The 16181-nt window shown below is 44.2% G+C and overlaps 2 protein-coding genes across 4 annotated transcripts in view; both read left to right on the forward strand.

Moving 5' to 3' along the window:
* Nucleotides 1-6449, forward strand: part of SUCO (SUN domain containing ossification factor) — a 36048-nt gene extending 29599 nt beyond the window's left edge. For all 3 annotated transcript variants that reach the window (XM_026043790.1, XM_026043791.1, XM_026043792.1), the window contains 6 exons: nucleotides 888-975; nucleotides 1884-1988; nucleotides 2777-2931; nucleotides 3297-3388; nucleotides 4429-4484; nucleotides 4643-6449. In XM_026043790.1, coding sequence (XP_025899575.1) covers nucleotides 888-975; nucleotides 1884-1988; nucleotides 2777-2931; nucleotides 3297-3388; nucleotides 4429-4484; nucleotides 4643-5089 — 943 coding nt within the window. In that variant the 3' untranslated portion in view covers nucleotides 5090-6449. The remainder of the gene's footprint in view (nucleotides 1-887; nucleotides 976-1883; nucleotides 1989-2776; nucleotides 2932-3296; nucleotides 3389-4428; nucleotides 4485-4642) is intronic.
* Nucleotides 6450-13119: 6670 nt separating this feature from the next.
* On the forward strand, nucleotides 13120-15929 carry FASLG (Fas ligand). The gene is made up of 4 exons (XM_026043813.1): nucleotides 13120-13509; nucleotides 13863-13908; nucleotides 15386-15439; nucleotides 15535-15929. Exons 1-4 carry the CDS (start codon nucleotides 13120-13122, stop codon nucleotides 15927-15929), a joined length of 885 nt encoding a protein of 294 aa, XP_025899598.1.
* Nucleotides 15930-16181: the final 252 nt, after the last annotated feature.

Raw genomic sequence — 16181 nt, forward strand, 5'->3', positions numbered from 1 at the left:
AAGTCTGCTATGTGTAAACGTGATATAACCCTCTGCTGAAATAAGAGTGTGTTTGTRTGTGTGTGTGGAGGGTGACACAGTCCAAGCTGAATGTAGCTTTAGCCACAGCATAAAACTTCATGAAAAATCCATAGAAGTAGGTATTTCTGAGAACTTACCAGAGGCCAACATGCTTGCAGGTGGCAAGAAYTTCCTCCCTGTTTTGCTGAGGAACACATTTGTGTGGTGGATTTTTTCGTTTGATTCATAGGGARTGGGAGGCCTTGTGCAATACAAGCAATTATCCTGTCCCATAGTCCTTTCAGTGGATGGTCAGTCACATCCTGTTGCTGTTGAATGACATATATCTATMAAGTCTTGCAGACATAACTGTTCAAACTCACTATTTTCACCTAAAACTGTGTTGTGTTCTGTGATACTGCTCATGGAGGGGGAAACCAGCACTTTGTGCGGGTTCTATATTTGTTAATGTTTGTCCGCTGTGCTCTCTAACCCCTGGAGAACTGAGGAAATGAACTGTTTTCAGAACTGACTCCAAGGAAAAACTCTTATATTAACTCTCCCGGTGTCTTTCCTGACAATCAAATGGCTGGCAGTGAATTGACTCCATAGTGAATTCCTATAAATTAAAGCTCAGATCTTAAGTATTGAAGCAGATGTTGTTCCTTGACCTTGGGGCAGTAGGAACACCAAAAAAAGCATGATTTTTTTTCCCCTGTTTTATATATGAAACTTGAAGAGCAATGCCACTCAAAGTTTAAATAATGTTGCTCGAGGCAAAGAAAAGCTTCCTGGTTACCTAGTGGTATTTTCTAGTGACAAATCTAATGCTGAGGAGCTTTATGATGAATCTGACACTTCTGACCTTTACACACTTCTCATTTTAGGTATCGAAAGCAAATGGAAGAAATGCAGAAGGCTTTTAATAAAACTATAATAAAACTTCAGAACACCTCAAGAATAGCAGAAGAGCAGGTATGGCTCGTTTGATTGCTGGATTTTGCTGCTCAGGATTGAAGATGGATTGTTTTTCTGAGAAAGATTAGGAGGATGTGTAAATTCCTTTTTTATTCTTTTGTCTGTTTCGTAAAGCATCTCCATTCTATTTTCCCCAAACTGCTTCTCCATAACAATTTTGCAGACGTTTTCCCAGTTTTAGACATTCAGCTGTCTCCTAAGTTTATATTTGGAAGAAAAACTCATCAGCTGGTAATACCTAAAATTCTTAAGTGTTTTTGTCAATGGAGGAACTTCTAAAGCAGTTTCTAAGCCTTCTCATGTGTCTGGAACCACTTTTTAAGCTATTTTAACTATTTTAGCTTCATTTCTCTTGCAACTGTTTTAAAGTATAGCTGGATGAGCACTTGACTGGTCTAACTAAAGAGACATAGGATCTGCTAAGAGAGCAGTGTACTAGTGATGTATGCCAGATGGAAGTGTAGTTCATGTAATTCATGTGTTTTTATTCTTGTTATTTAACAAGTACTTTGTAACGTGGCCATACTCAAAACTTTCTGATAATATTTTGCCTAGAGCTGCCTGCTTATTCTGCTTCTAAAGCAGATGATAGAAGTTCTTGTACTGAAACACGCTTGACATATGTTGTAGAAAGATTGCTCAGTGAAGTAGAATTGTTGACGATTTTTAGTAGTGTTGTTTGATCTTTATACACAGGTGTCAGTTAAAATTTCAAATACYGCTGTATAAAAGTTGTGTTGAAGGGTATGTTAAATTAAGATACTACTCAGGCATCTAATTGAACTGTAAATAGGCCATGTGGCTACATGATATCTGGCTGGCGGACAGTGCTAACCTGGTGCAGGGAGTAGATGATAGCGGCCTCCTGACAACTCAGTAACTTGGCTATGAATGTTTTGATACAGGATCAGCGGCAAACAGACGCAATTCAGCTGTTACAGGCTCAGCTGACCAACATGACACAGCTAGTGTCCAATCTGTCAACAACTGTCGCGGAATTAAAACGTGAGGTAATTATAATTCTGCAGGGAGGGCATGAGACCTTGGGCAGGGGGGACAGATGCATAGATCTATCCTAATTCGAACAGGCCAGGAGTTTAAAATCAATCTTCATGCTTGGGAAGATGCCAGCAACGTTGTTTTCAGCCTATTTTGGTAGCTGACCAACGAAGGGAGAAAAAGCAAAGTGATTTGAATTGTTTTGCTCTTTGCAAGATTTTTTTAATAACTTCTATTATAGCCCTGCTAGTCCAATTATTGTAGTCTTTCGTAGTGATAAAAGATCATAACTTACTTGGGATAATRTAATATTTCTTCCTCTCCTTTCTGCATAGAAGTTGATAGTGCACTGTGAAATTATTCTTAATTAGACACAAGTAAGAAAAAAATWACCACCAACTTTATCTATGGCCAATTCCATAATTATCATTTTGAAGTGTTTAAAATAATGAGTAAATGGTGTAAATCTCCTCRAGAAATTTTCTAGCAAGCACAGAAGATACATTTTTCATAAGAAACTATTAATTTTGCATAAGCTTGCATCTTCCTCCAACGCAAAGCACCTCTATAGATTATGGTGGTATCTAAATCGTGGCACCTTGTCCTGTGTTAGTTTCAGACTTTAGACCTGACCTGCTAAATGACCAATGTATTAAATCTCTGAAAAATGGTGTTGTGAGGTTAGGGAAACTGATCTGAAAACATCACAGTTATAYTCTAAAAATGTAGCTTTAATTATAGCATTACTCTTGTTTTAAATAATTCTTTTGTCYTTAACACCTGTATAAAATTCTTTCAGGTTTCTGATAGACAAACCTACCTTGTGATTTCTCTGGTTCTCTGTGTCATCCTGGGCTTGGTGTTGTGTGCTCAGCGCTGCAGAAGCGCCTCTCAATTCTGTGGAGATTACCTCTCAAAAATTCCCAAAAGTAATAATTATCCCAGCCCCAAAAGGTAACGTATCTGCAACTTGATTGTTACAGCTTCTATTAGTGGTTCCTAAATCCGTGGACTGTTGTGCCTGCTTTAGTCCTAAGGGTCATCTTTCTGTAAGCACAAACACTGGGACTGATGGCTAAAACCAGTTCCTATTCTGTACTAAAGCTTTCCTTTCACAAAGTAATGGTAGCATTTTGGAATGCTACCTTGATGGCTTGCCTTGATGGCCTTTTGCAAAGTTTTGTCTATTTYCATGGCTCTTTTAAACACTCTGGTGAATGGCTGAGGATGTTAGCTCTCCCTGTGCTTCTTAGTGGAAAAAGATTATGATAAAGTTCTGAGAAAAATGTGTTAAATGTTGGGGATTTTTTATTCCACAGATGTTTTTCTTCCTATGATGACATGAAATTGAAAAGAAGAATTTCTCTTCCGCTGGTCAGATCACAGTCCTTTCAGCTCTCTGGTAAAGAAGGTACATCCATACATCTAGTTCCTGATGTTACCCACATCCTGTAYAGAGCTGACAGAGTTCCTGCTGATATGTGAGAGTAGAATCCCAGGTTTATGTCCAGAACCCCATAGTGTCATTATGTGACTTCACCTCTGCTTGAGTTCTGTAAGTCAGTGGGGTCTAAAGCCAAGTTACCAGACACAGTGTCCACACAGGTGCTTGATCTCCAGTGAGCACAACTTATAAATGCAGCAATCAAAACATGGCAATTTTCTAGCTATATTGTACTAAAAGGTAGTTAAATCCTGTATTAGTGCCCAGAGTATTTAATACAGCCTTCCTAGAGTTAATAGCAGTGCATGTAGGCATTTAGCGTTACAAGCTGTAAAGTTTGGTAAAAAGTGGGGGTCAATATTCTCCTTCTGAAAAGTCTTGTCATCTGTCTTTAAAGCTCAGCAGATGTTAAGGAATCTGAGYTTAGCTGTAGAAAGGAAACTTAAAGCAGTTGTTTGGATGTGGGGAGTGATCTAATTCTTTGAATATTCATATTCTACTTGAGACGACTGAAATTTGATTTTTTTTTTTAGGTCTTTATCATACAAAACCTAATTCTAGTAACTACCGAGTATGCAATTAATGCTGGATTTCTAGATGCAGCAGACTTGCTTCAGTCTTTGTGAATAAAACCACATGACAAATAATGAGTTGAACTGAAGAAAGTGTTGCAGCAGAGATGAACTAAAGCTTAGCAAAAGCAGACTTCTGCAGAACACTTTCTTTCCCCAAAGGATGTTCTCTGCACTTATCTGTAGCCTAATCTAACCTATCAGGAGATCAGTTGTTTTCAAGTACGTGTCCCTAACAGCTGCCACGACGGCACAGGGACGTTCCTCAAAGTGTTGAGTTCATTTTCAGTGTGCATGTGTTGTCCCATGCACTTAGAACAGGAACACAAATGCGTGCAGAAGAGTGCAGTATTTTGTCACAATATTTAAATTGCATTTTTTCTAGAGCTGGAAGTGCCAGTTAGCACTGTTAACTTTATATCACTTCTCTTGCAGTGGACCCAGAAGACCTGTACATTGTTGAACCGCTCAAGTTCTCCCCAGAGAAGAAGGTAACGTAGTTGAGGCAGGCTGAGCTTGAGCGTGTTCTGGCAGCAGGAGGAGTGTGCTCCAGGCACCCCTCTGCTCTGCCAGCTCCTTGGTTTGTGTTTTACACTTTGCTGGCCCCTAGAAGCTAACTGTTCTTTTCTCTTTACTTGTGCTTTTTAAGAAAAAGCGTTGTAAATACAGAAGTGACAAGATAGAGACCATCAAGCCGACAGCAGAGCCTCCGCATCCCGTAGCCAACGGGGAAATTAAAGGAAGGAAGCCGTTTACGAACCAGAGGGACTTCTCTAATATTGGGGAAGTTTATCACTCTTCATACAAGGGTCCCCCATCTGAAGGGAGCTCAGAAACGTCGTCGCAGTCTGAGGAGTCCTATTTTTGTGGCATTTCAGCTTGCACGAGTCTGTGCAACGGCCAGACGCAAAAGACAAAAACTGAGAAGAGGGCTATAAAACGGAGACGGTCGAAACTTTCAGACCAAGGGAAGCTCATAAAAACTCTAATACAGACTAAGTCGGGGTCAATGCCAAGCCTGCATGACATAATCAAAGGAAACAAAGATATAACAGTGGGCACTCTTGGTGTCACGGCTGTTTCTGGACACATCTAAAACTAGCTGAACTTCTCAAACAGGAGAGTGTTTGTTCATTTGAGAACAGTCTGTGGTATTCTGTGGGAGGCTAATGGGAGACAAAGAGCTCAAGTAATTGGAAAGTATTCAGAAATTTGGTTTCTGCCTTTTTAAATAGATGGGATTGTGTCAATCTTGGCTGTAAGCTGYAGCTTTACAAGGCTGATAATTTCCTATGAGAACAGCTTGGGGAGGGAGGGCAGGGTTCATTTTATAAAGGTTTTTTTTCACAATTCTTGGGGCAGAGATTTTTTGAAGCCCAGTTTGTTGGGTGGAATAGGGATAAAAGCCTAATCCTCTTCCTTTAGCTTTGTTCCTATTTCTTGCACCTTCCCATATTTATGTGCCTTTTGTCTATTTATAATGCCACTGGAAGAGGGGAGATAAAATTGTTTGTCATTTGATTTATTTTGTAATTTCTCTAGCTTTTTTTTGAAGATGCAACACTACAGTGCTGTAAAGGGACATGTGTTGGCCTTCAGCTGGACTCCAAGTGGACTGGATACTGTAAAAATGCTAATTGGTGGACTTGCCTGACTAGATTCAGGCTTTGCAAACTCGGTTGAGGAAGAAGACTCACTTGGGACTGTGATTACACTTATTTCCACCTTCACCTTCAGTTACGAATCAGAACTGTAGTCTATACTAAATGAATTACAGTTGTTCTTCAAGATTTCCTTTACATAATAGGAAGCGATGCTTATGAATGTGTGCTTGTTACCCAGACTGACTGCTGTAGTCCTCGAAGAGGTGAATGGGGATTGTTCGCACTTTCTGTGCTAAGAGTTTAGATGAAGGCTCGGCCTAAAAATGTGAGTGGGAGCTGCTAGAGCTGGCCTGGGATTCCAAGGCAGCTCTGGACGTGTGTAGAGTTTGCAAAGTTTTGAAGTCTAACCAGCCAGGTCTGTTTAAAGTGGATAATTTCCATAACGTTTGCTTTTGTATTGGCTAACAAATGTGCAGTGTTTGTATGGTTGGTATTTTCATATCTGAGTTTTTTTATTTTGTGATTGTATATTTGGATGCTGTAGAMTGAGTGCTAAAATACTGAATGAGGATCAGAGTGAGTGGAGCAAAAGGTTATTTCTTTTGAGAGGTTTTACAGGTTCACGTTGTAAAAATAAGTTAACTTATTGAGCACTTTTAGTGGTACCCTTTTTAACAGATCTAATGCCTTTCCTGGGTATTGTATGTAATGTGACTTATTTAAAGCCTTTATTTTTTTTGCTGCTTTCTTGTTAGTTTATGAATACTTTGAAGGTGATGTACTTCTGGAGTCGATCTGCACAATTAGCCAGTCAGAGCACATGAACTGGATTTGTTGAACTTGAGGAAAAGATGTACCGCCCGAGTGCAGCATACCATGTTGTGGAACAAGAGTATGTAACTACAGAGCTGTAGTGCCATTAGAAACTGTGAATTTCCAAATAAATCTGAACACTTTGTCTTTAATTCACTGGCTTTTTTTCCCTTGAAAATGARTCTTGTGGCTGAAATTAATTTCTGGCAAGAGCAAGCCTTCAGATTCCATCATAAAATCTTGACTGGGGCTTGTCTGGTGGTTCACAAAGCTTAATTGTCACCCTAGGGGTGTGTATGTGAAATGCTCAAGGTTGAATGGTGTTCTGTCTGAACATTTAGGAATCCTCTCTGTGTAAAACTGCTGGAAAAGTTCCAAGCAGTTTCTCAACCTCTTGACCTGATGGGGCCTTAGAAGTGGTAGCTTTGTGAGGATGTCTGCCTGAAACTGTCTGCCAGTGTTCAAAACTAAGGCTTGTAAGAGCCTTAAGAGGCAATTTCTTCTAATAAGATGATGTTTAGGTAGTCACACATCTCAAACTAATATTTTTTTAGTTGTCTCTACCAATCTCTTCCTCTTAACTTCTTAGCAAGTGTTGCAACTGTGCAGCCAGATTCACTGGTTGTTCAGCGTCTGTTTCTGCTCTTAAATGAGACCTCTCCAGCACCCATCTCTCACTGGAGCATCTCTGGGTTCTCTGGCTCATCAGAGGGAGTTTTGTGATGGGGAGGGGGCAAAAGACTTGAGTAAGAGGAAATTTAATGTGTTTTTTGACTTCTCTCTTGCAGGAAGCTTGATTTTTTTCTCTACTGCCCAGGCAATTTTGAGCTATTCTTACCATTAATTGATAACGGACACAACTGMAACATGCCATTTCCACTTAGTATAAGCCAGTGGCTGATGTGGAGAAGGCTTCATAGGAGGCCAACTCAACTAAGAGTAATATGGAAGAGAGAAATGTCTTTAATARGTTCTTACACTTTGGTTGTACGTGGCCTGTAAGCATTCTGTGAAAGTGAGCTTGGGCATGGAGCTGAATTGAAGTTAAATCCAAAACTATTTATCAACTATATCTATAGTTGATAAAAATTTATCAACTATACAGAGCAAATGTGTAGGTCTGTGGAAACAGGGGGTGTCTTTTTAAGAACTGGTTAGCTTGAAGGCTTTGTGAATCCCTAGCTTCTCTAGGACCTTGATGTTGCATGGAAGGCCAGAAGCTTTCTTCTTGCCTTTTTTTGGTAAGGACATCCTTATATTTTGTCTTATCTTGCATGGCTTTTGTAGACTTGGTTTGCGCCACTCATGAGTGACCCTTGCAGGTCTCTTAGAAGTGGCAATTGGGCTTGTAGACACTTTCCTGCGCTTCCTCATCCAAGCAGAGTGTATGGCTTGTCCAAAAGCTTTCCTGTATCCACATCTCCACTCTGGAAGGAAGGAAGATGATATTTAGCCTTGGGTTGAAATCCATTTTTTGTTGGACACTCTYCTGCTGATGTATTGTTATATAGCCTAGGAGTCGGTGAATCTGAGCAGGCTGCACATGTTGAAATTCCAAGTACATATTTAACTTTCCAAGTTAATTTCTGATGCAAAAACAAATGGCTTGGAAAACAGTTACTGATTCCCTAATGTATGTATTATACTTGGAAAGAACTTAGAGGAGTTGTTGCATATATTGGAAAAATATCTCCAAGAAAGGTTATATAATGGGGACCATGCTAGGGGCATGATGCAGATCCATGACAGCAGGAGCAGAGCTCCATTAGGCTTGTATGGCCAGAGGCTATGTGGATGTGTGGCTCCACACACTGGAGATATGTGGACATGTGCAAGGTGATAGAAATGCTGGGGCCAGAAACGCTTCTCACCTAGGCTTAAGTGCTTCCTAAATGCTCAATGTCTAGGGCTAAATCTCCAGTTAATGCACAGATCATAGCTTAACTGCTGAAAAAGTATCTGAATAAATCTATTGAGCTGCTTACTGTAATGCAAACGCGTGTCTATTCTGGCAGTAGTGGAGAGTGAACCACAGCTTCCTTGTGCTATGCTTGATGTCTTTAATTATTTGTAACCACTTCTTTTCTTAAAGTCAAGTTCTTATTGCTTAGTATCATCTTTCATGTGGGTTTTGAGTCATTTTTCACTTCCTATTTCAGTTTTATTAGTGTCACACAGCCTCTAACTTGCAAAACTTGATTCTYTTTGCAGGTAAAATTAAGTCTCCTGAATTGATCGTATTTTTTTTTATTTGAATATTTTTTCAGATAAACAGTTTAGAAAGCTTTGGCTCACTTTGACTGTGTGGATACYTAAAAGGAGGATTAGTTCATCTTGTGATATCTTATTGCAAAGACCGCCTGAGGTTGCTTATGAACTATCATGGCATGCATGCCTATGAAGTAGTAAGGACTGTATCTCTTCTCTGTTGTCTTTTGCCAGTTCTTTTCTCCACTTGTTTCTTCAAATAGCTGGTTTGCTAGTTAGACTTGACCTGGTCTTTGTTATGCAGCTCAGTGCTTGGAGTTAGATTGTGCCATGTTTTTTCAGTATAGTGCTTGACCTCAAAAAGCCACGCTGGAGTAGCTATGAGAAATGTATTTTTGCTTGCTTTAATCTGTAGGTATTGGCTTTGCCACTACCATCTGTGGTATATGTATGGYATGATAACGTGTTCTTGATGGCCTTAGAAATCAAACATGGCAGATAATTGATACTACTTCACTTTTCTTATCAGCTTATTTCTATGCTGCTCTGTAAATGGTCTCAGTTGTGTAATTGTTGCCTCTCTGTTTCAGGATATGTCTTACTACTTTTCCAAAAGTATGAATTTTGATGGAATTCTAGTATTTTGAATTTGAGGGGTCCCAAAACCTCCAGTTAAGTGCCCAAAGCTCACTATTTACATAGGTGATGTTCATGTAATCAGTACCTAAGTAATGTTCCTGTATTCAGCTYTAGGAGGTGAGGAGGGACTAGCAGAGAGGGCACTGAAAACCCATGTTGCTTGTCAGCCGTTGGCATAAGGGCCCAACAACCCAGCTGGTTACTTCCAAATGCCATAAAGGCTGTAACGATGGCACGAAAGGACTCGGGACCTAGATACCTGCCTGACGTTCCATGAAGCTGTTGGATCCCCTGAACGCTGCCACAACCTCTGCGAACCGTTCCCGTACAGCCTGAGTGAGGCTCACTTGCAGCAAGCCTGTGACCACGGAGGAAGAGACTGTTTCCTGCTGTAAAAGCTGCTGCATGCACAAGCCTTGAGAGCACTTTGATTTCTTTGGCCTTGCCCAAGGTCAAAAACTAATAGGTAACACACATGTCTCTATGGGGAGGGATTGTCACAAACATAGTGAGCTGTGTTTGGCAAAAYGTACTATTTGGGGAGTGTATGTGTAGTGTAGAATGCACTAAGTACCAGTGTGTAAAATCCAGTATTTTACAATAAGCAACCTCTACTGGCTATGTAGCGCTGCTAGGATCAGAGCTTTAAGTGCTTCTGGGTGGCTTTTGCCTTCCAGCAGCACAAGGTGAGACAAATGGAATGTGTTTGTATGAAATGAAGTGCTGCACGTTAAGCYGTTCCACTTTACTTGGAACGGTTTCAGCGCTGCGCTCTGACCACAGAGTGCTGGGGGAGGTCATGGTGCAGCGTGGCTCATCTGGAAACCCTGAGTGTCAAACGGCATCGGGGCCTGATAAAGGAACTGCTGGGCTTCGTAACCAGCTTCAGAAAAACCTGCCTTCCCAGAGCTTGCTGGTCAGGGCATTCCATGCCTGTGTGTTCATTGACGTGTTTGGGGCTCGCTGGACACTCTGCTAACGCTGTAGAGCCTGTATGTGCCCACGGATGCGGAGCTGAGGCGTGATCCTGCTGAACCATTTCTTTAATGGACTGGGAATAGAGTAGAAAGTTGTCACAAACACCCATCACTAGGGTCACCCGGCACCAGCTGGCATCATCTTGGGGTAAGAGTGGCTCTGTGCTGGCAGCCTGTGGCAGGGTGTAGTTTCCTGCTGAAGAGCTTGCGAGTGTCCTTCCTGCCACAGGAGAGGCCACCCCATCAACATTAAGCTTCGCTGTGGTCTTGCTCTCAACCTCTGAGCAACCCCAACAGCTCATCCSATTTTCTTCTATGACTAAGCGGTTCTCGTTATTAAATGACCCGCTTTTCTCATACATTCAAGCAATGGGCCAAAGAGTAGTTTACAAAAATTGATTGCTATGTTACTTCATCACCCCTCCACCTCACATTACGTTTCTGTTTTCTTCCCCGGCTTGGTCCCTACCCCTGCTGCTTGCTTTCTAACCTTGGTTTTGACTCTAGAAAGCCCTGGGGAGAGCCCTGCACCTCTTCCCCCGGACCTGGGGCTGCTGCTCACTTAGTGAGAGGGTGGCAGTTCACAAACCCAATGTAAAGGAGAGTGTGAAGCRTCTTGCTGGCTGGAGGGGTCCTGCTAGGCACTGTAAAGCCAAGCCAGGACCTTAAGAAGTGGMGTTGAGGTCTGTTCTGGGCTGTGAATACAGGAGCATCTTCCTTGTGAGCTGCTTGTGAAAAGATGTGTGTATCTCTAGCTGTGTCTCAAATGTTTCAAGGAGGGCTTGTTGAGGAAGCAAAAAGCATCACCTCCATATGGGCAAATGGAAGCATTAAAAATAATAATTAAAAGAAAAAGCATCAGGGCATCAGCATTCGCCACAGGCACAGGTAGGCTGGCAGGATGTTGGACTCTCAACAGCAGTGGCAYGTTGGGCTTCTGCTGGTGCTTTCCCCAAGGGGAAAAATGAGCCCAAACTATCASTTGGCAAGTGAAGGAGTTCTAGCAGGCTCTTGCTCTGAACATCTGCATGTGAAGATGCAGTGTGGCTGAAGTGTTTTTTTTTGGTTTTTATTCTCTGCCCCATCATCCACTTATAGCTTCTCAGTGGAACAAGTAGGAAGCAGTAGGTGACAAATAAATATGCCTGTGACATTTAAGAGAAGTTGCTAACGTGCCTGTGGTCCCACCAAGACRAGCAGTCAGCACTGAACACAGACAGCATCGGAAAACTCCTGAGAGTGGATGAGAATGGAGAGTGGATGGGCCAAGCTGCACGTGTGGTGGCTTKTGGCCATCCCTCCAGCTCTGCGTGGGGCTCTGCAGCCCCATCCTCCCGTGTGGCAGGGCAGGTATGTAACTTTGGGATCTGTTCATGAGATATATGCCACAGAAGATGGTGAAATCCATTTGGCTGCTGGTGTTACCTATGCAGAGCTGACTGTCAGGGCTCACGTACAGGACCTAGAGCTGGGAAGGGTTCTGCAGGTCTTGGTTCTTGGCTCCTGATTCTCACGCCAAGTTTCTGTATAAACACTCTTTGAGTCTCTGTCACGGCTCTGGTTCATAGTCATCGTACTGATTGTCAAACTGAAAACTACATTTGTGGCTAGCTGTACAAAGACCGTGCAGCTCTGCCTTCAGATTCTTCATAATGATCCCACAAGCAGGTAACTTTGCCCAGCTGGGGGCACCAATTCAAGCTGCAGGGAGGAGAACTGAGTGTTGTGGGCAGGTGTAACCAGGCTTGAACTGCTGGAGCTGGATYTGTGTTGCTTTTATGTCTTTTATGACAGAAACCTAGAGGTACAAGACCCACACAAGTTCCTGAAATATCTCATGCTGCAGATCACTGCTTTGGCAAGCAGCTGTGGTGAACGGCTTCAAAACGCAGTGGGGTGGCTGGTGGTGCAGGCAAGGCTTTGAGGACACCTCTGAGTGTTATTGGTGCGGTTGGAGGCAGAGCCGAGCCCTTGATCAGGAGAAGCCTGCACGCATTTGTTGGTAGCGTGTGCTGTCCTTAGACTGCAGGGTTTGATGTTCGAGATGCAAACCACTGCGTCGAGGCAGCTTTTCCTGGCTTTGCAAGGAGAAAAAAAACACCAGCTTACTTTTATATTAGGCGCTTGCGTTTTTAAATGTGGCTCTGATGCAAACCCACGTCCTTTGGTGCAGGTCTGTGAGATGGAAGAGCAGATTGCTCTAGGCAGGGTTTTGCACGTGCCTGTAAATCGCTGAGGCAATCTCACCGCCAGCACTTAGAAACTTGTGGCCGTTGCAGCCTTGCACTGAAGACAGAGATATTCCTGTTCTTGTCCCTCCTTGTTATGTTATTTTGGAGAAAAAAAAATAATAAAGAAGGAGGGGAAAGAGATCTTTTGACTCCAATGCTTGTTCAGTTCAGAACAGCAAAATGTATTACTCTGTGCTGGGTAACTTGTGCAAAATGTACTAATTCCTTGGTGCCCACAGCCACGCTTGGGATCTGCTCTTCGTCCTTTTCCAGTGAGATGAGTCCTCTGCTCTGCCTCTCTCCTTGTGTGCAGGCTGCCTGAAGCAGGACAGGTTTTGTTGTTGCCCTCTGCCCTTGGTCTAGGGCAGCAGAGTGGAAAAGCAGCTGCCTCCCCTGAGTGGGCCGCTGGAAAGGGCGGGCGGCTGCCGGCTGGGCATTACTCACCCGCTGCCGTGCTCGGCAGCGCCGCGCTCAGCTGGGCGCACCCGCYGCTGAGCCTCGCTGCGGTGCCCGCCGTGCACGCGCCGGTGCCGTGGGAGGAGCGCGCGGGCAGCGCCGAGCTCGCAGCCGCGGCGGAAGCGCTCTGGGTTTGCTGCTGCTCGAGGCTTGCAGAGAGGCGCCGCACCGAGCTGGGTGGTTGCTGCCGTCGAAGCGATGCTGGGGTATAAAGGCAGGGCTGGGGCTTCCCCTGGGGCTCAGTCTGGGCCGGTCCCAGCGCCCTTTGGCCGCCACACGGAAGACCCCAAGAAGCGCGTCCAGACCATCCCGCTCCCAGCCATGCAGCAGAACTTGAACTATGTGTATCCTCAGATCTTCTGGGTGGATGGCTGCACCAACCCCGCTGCTTCCTGCCCACCGGCACCTCCCGCTGCCCCCTTCCCACCACCAGTACCGGATCGGAGGAAGAAACCAAGGAACAACAGGGAAAGGAGGAGTGTTGGCTTCCTGGTGGTCTCTTTGCTCATCCTGCTGTCTCTCACTGGAGTTGGACTGAGCATGTTTCAGATTTTTCGCCTGGAGAAGGAACTGGCTGAACTCAGAGAGGTAAAGTCTGGCTCGTCACCAAGGCTCAGCAGGGGGACGGTGGGGAAAGATGCCTTAAACGAGATCTGAGATGCTTTGGTGGTACAGAGTTTCCTATGGAGCGAACATCTGCACATCTGCCCTCAGTTGTTCTGTGTCGTAGGGCACTGCTCCGAGAGCTATGATACATCTGAATGTCTCCCAGTTTCTAAGTGCTGCAGGTTTTTTTCCCTCCACAAGCGATTTCTTACTGCCTTGCAGTTCTCCTTGAGCGTCCAGACCTAGCTACTGTCTCAGATGGTCCTTGGCTGCTCCAGGAGGTGCCCTTATGTTCTTCCTATGCTAAGAGATCTTGTCCTCTTTTCTTTTGATAGTCTGCCAGCACTGAACACATCCCTCCAGCTCTGGAGAAACTCATAGGTGAGTTGATGTAGATAGAGGAGCTCCCTCCTTGTAACTTGTCTGATGCTGCCATCTCACCCTTTCCCTCTTGTGTTAAAGGGACACAGATAGGGCTGTAGCTCTGATGCTTTGAAGGTGCTGATTTTATCCCTTYGGAATGGGAAATATATTTCCATGGTGTGGGGAGGGGGTCCTATAACTGCCTACTTGGAGGAGAGCTGTTTCTGTGTCACCTGGGGGAATGGAGGCAATCTGCTTGAGGTCCAAGCTTGGACCTCCCAGTTCTCAGTGGTCCCATAGGTGCTCTACAATGAGTGAGTTTCTAACTGYCCTAATGTAGAGCAACAGTGCAGAGAGATCCCAGACAGGCATCATTTATGTCACTTCTTTGTTTCCTTAATATTCAAAATTTTGTGAAGATGTGCACAACTTCATTTTCTTTGGGGGTRGAAGATTCACTTCTTCCCTTGAGGGCAACTTTTTTTTTTTACTAAATTTTTTCAGTTCAAAGTCTCACTGCAGCCAAGGTTAACTGRGAAAAGCCTGATATTTTTTTCCTTCTACAAAATATAATTTCAATGAAATTGAAACCTTCCACAAAACCTTCAAATTTTTCTAAAATTTCACTTAGGAAGAAAATAGTTTCAGTCAGAATGGAAGAATATTAAAATTATACTTGAAGTTTTCAGACTGCTTTTCATTCTMCTTTTACATAGCATATTAATGTTAACAGCCATGATACCCCTTCTCAGAGAAGGTTAAAACAGAAAGAAATGTTCAGAATTGTTTTTTTTTCCAGATCTGAAAAATAGTTTTTTTCTTGAGGAGTTTTAGTAGAGTAAAGCTGGAAGTAACATAGTATAAAGGAGAAGCAGAGAGGAAAGGGAAATTTATCTGGCCTGAGGAAAGAGGCTTCTCAAATTCTGAGAACCTGGTGCTTGGAAGTGGGCTATGAATGGGAGCGAAGAATGGGTGGGATGGGGTCCAAGCACAGTAATTGGCCCCTCTCTCTGCAAGGGGATACAAGCCATCTACTAGGACAGGTAGCATTTTTCTAGCTGAAAGAACTGAAGAGGGTCAGTACTAAGCAGCTAGTTGTCTACTAGGTGCCATGGTGCCCTTGGCCRTGGTGGACTGGAAAGAGCCATAAAGCAGAGTCAACAGGACATAAGCAGTCACCTTGGCATGGGCCAGAGATGCTAGGCAATGGGGCAGTCCTGTCCTCTTCAATACACTCTGAGCTTGCTGACTTTTCCTGGCATTTTACTGGGTCTTTTGTTCTACCTTTTMGCTTTGGACTAATTTGGATCCTTTGCTGCAGTGTGTCCTCCTTGTGAAGCTCTTCCTTGAGCACCTATCAGTCTCGCTCCACAAAGCTGTGTTGCCTGTGTGCCCTGAACCTGCCCCATTTCAGTGTTACAGGCAGCCTCCTTCTGGTCTCTGGGCTGGCTTCTCCATGGAGCATGTGGCTAAAGTCTTCTCCGTTCTCATGCAGGGGAGACGAGCGAGTCTGTGAAAAAGGAAGAGAGGAAAGCGGCACACTTAACAGGTATGGGCTGAGGGGCCYACAGAAGACAGGGTGACCAGGGCAAAGGGGCATCCTCCAGATTCAGTTCACAACATTTCTCTGGTTTTGGCTTTCAGGGAACCCCAYGCAGCAGGACCTCCCTTTGGAGTGGGAACCCGTATCTGGGCATGCTTTCACTGCTGGCATTCAGTACCGCAACCAGGGCCTGGTGATCAACGAAACCGGCCTCTACTTTGTCTACTCCAATGTGCTCTTCCGGGGGAGCACCTGCACTAGCCAGGTGTTGTCCCATGTTGTCTACAAGAAGAACCCAGCTTCCCCAGGCAGCCAGGTGTTGATGCAGGACAAGAAGATCAACTACTGTGCCAACCAGAAGATGTGGGCCCGGAAAAGCTACCTGGGGGCTCTGTTCAAGCTCAGGGAAATGGACAGCCTACATGTGAATGTTTCTAAGATCGCCCTGGTTAGTTTTGAGGAATCCAAGACTTTCTTTGGCTTGTTTAAGCTTTAAGCAGTGCTGACGGAGTGGGGCTGGCTGCCCTGCATGCAGTAGGACGTGTGAGGATGGGCTGAGCAGTAGCCAACCCAGCTGCCTGGGCAAACTGGAGCCTTGCACCAGGAAGCCCACCAAGAAACCGTGTTATGGCCTTCAGAAAGAAGGGGCTTGAGTGCATGGGTAAGGTGCTCGAGGGATTGACACCTGAACTCTGGGAAGCACCTGGGTGTCCTGGCATAACCTGAATAAACGGCACATTTCCCCCGA

Source organism: Nothoprocta perdicaria, unplaced genomic scaffold (genome assembly GCF_003342845.1).
Source record: "Nothoprocta perdicaria isolate Ctin4 unplaced genomic scaffold, notPer1 scaffold_34, whole genome shotgun sequence".
Taxonomy (NCBI): Eukaryota; Metazoa; Chordata; class Aves; order Tinamiformes; family Tinamidae; genus Nothoprocta; species Nothoprocta perdicaria.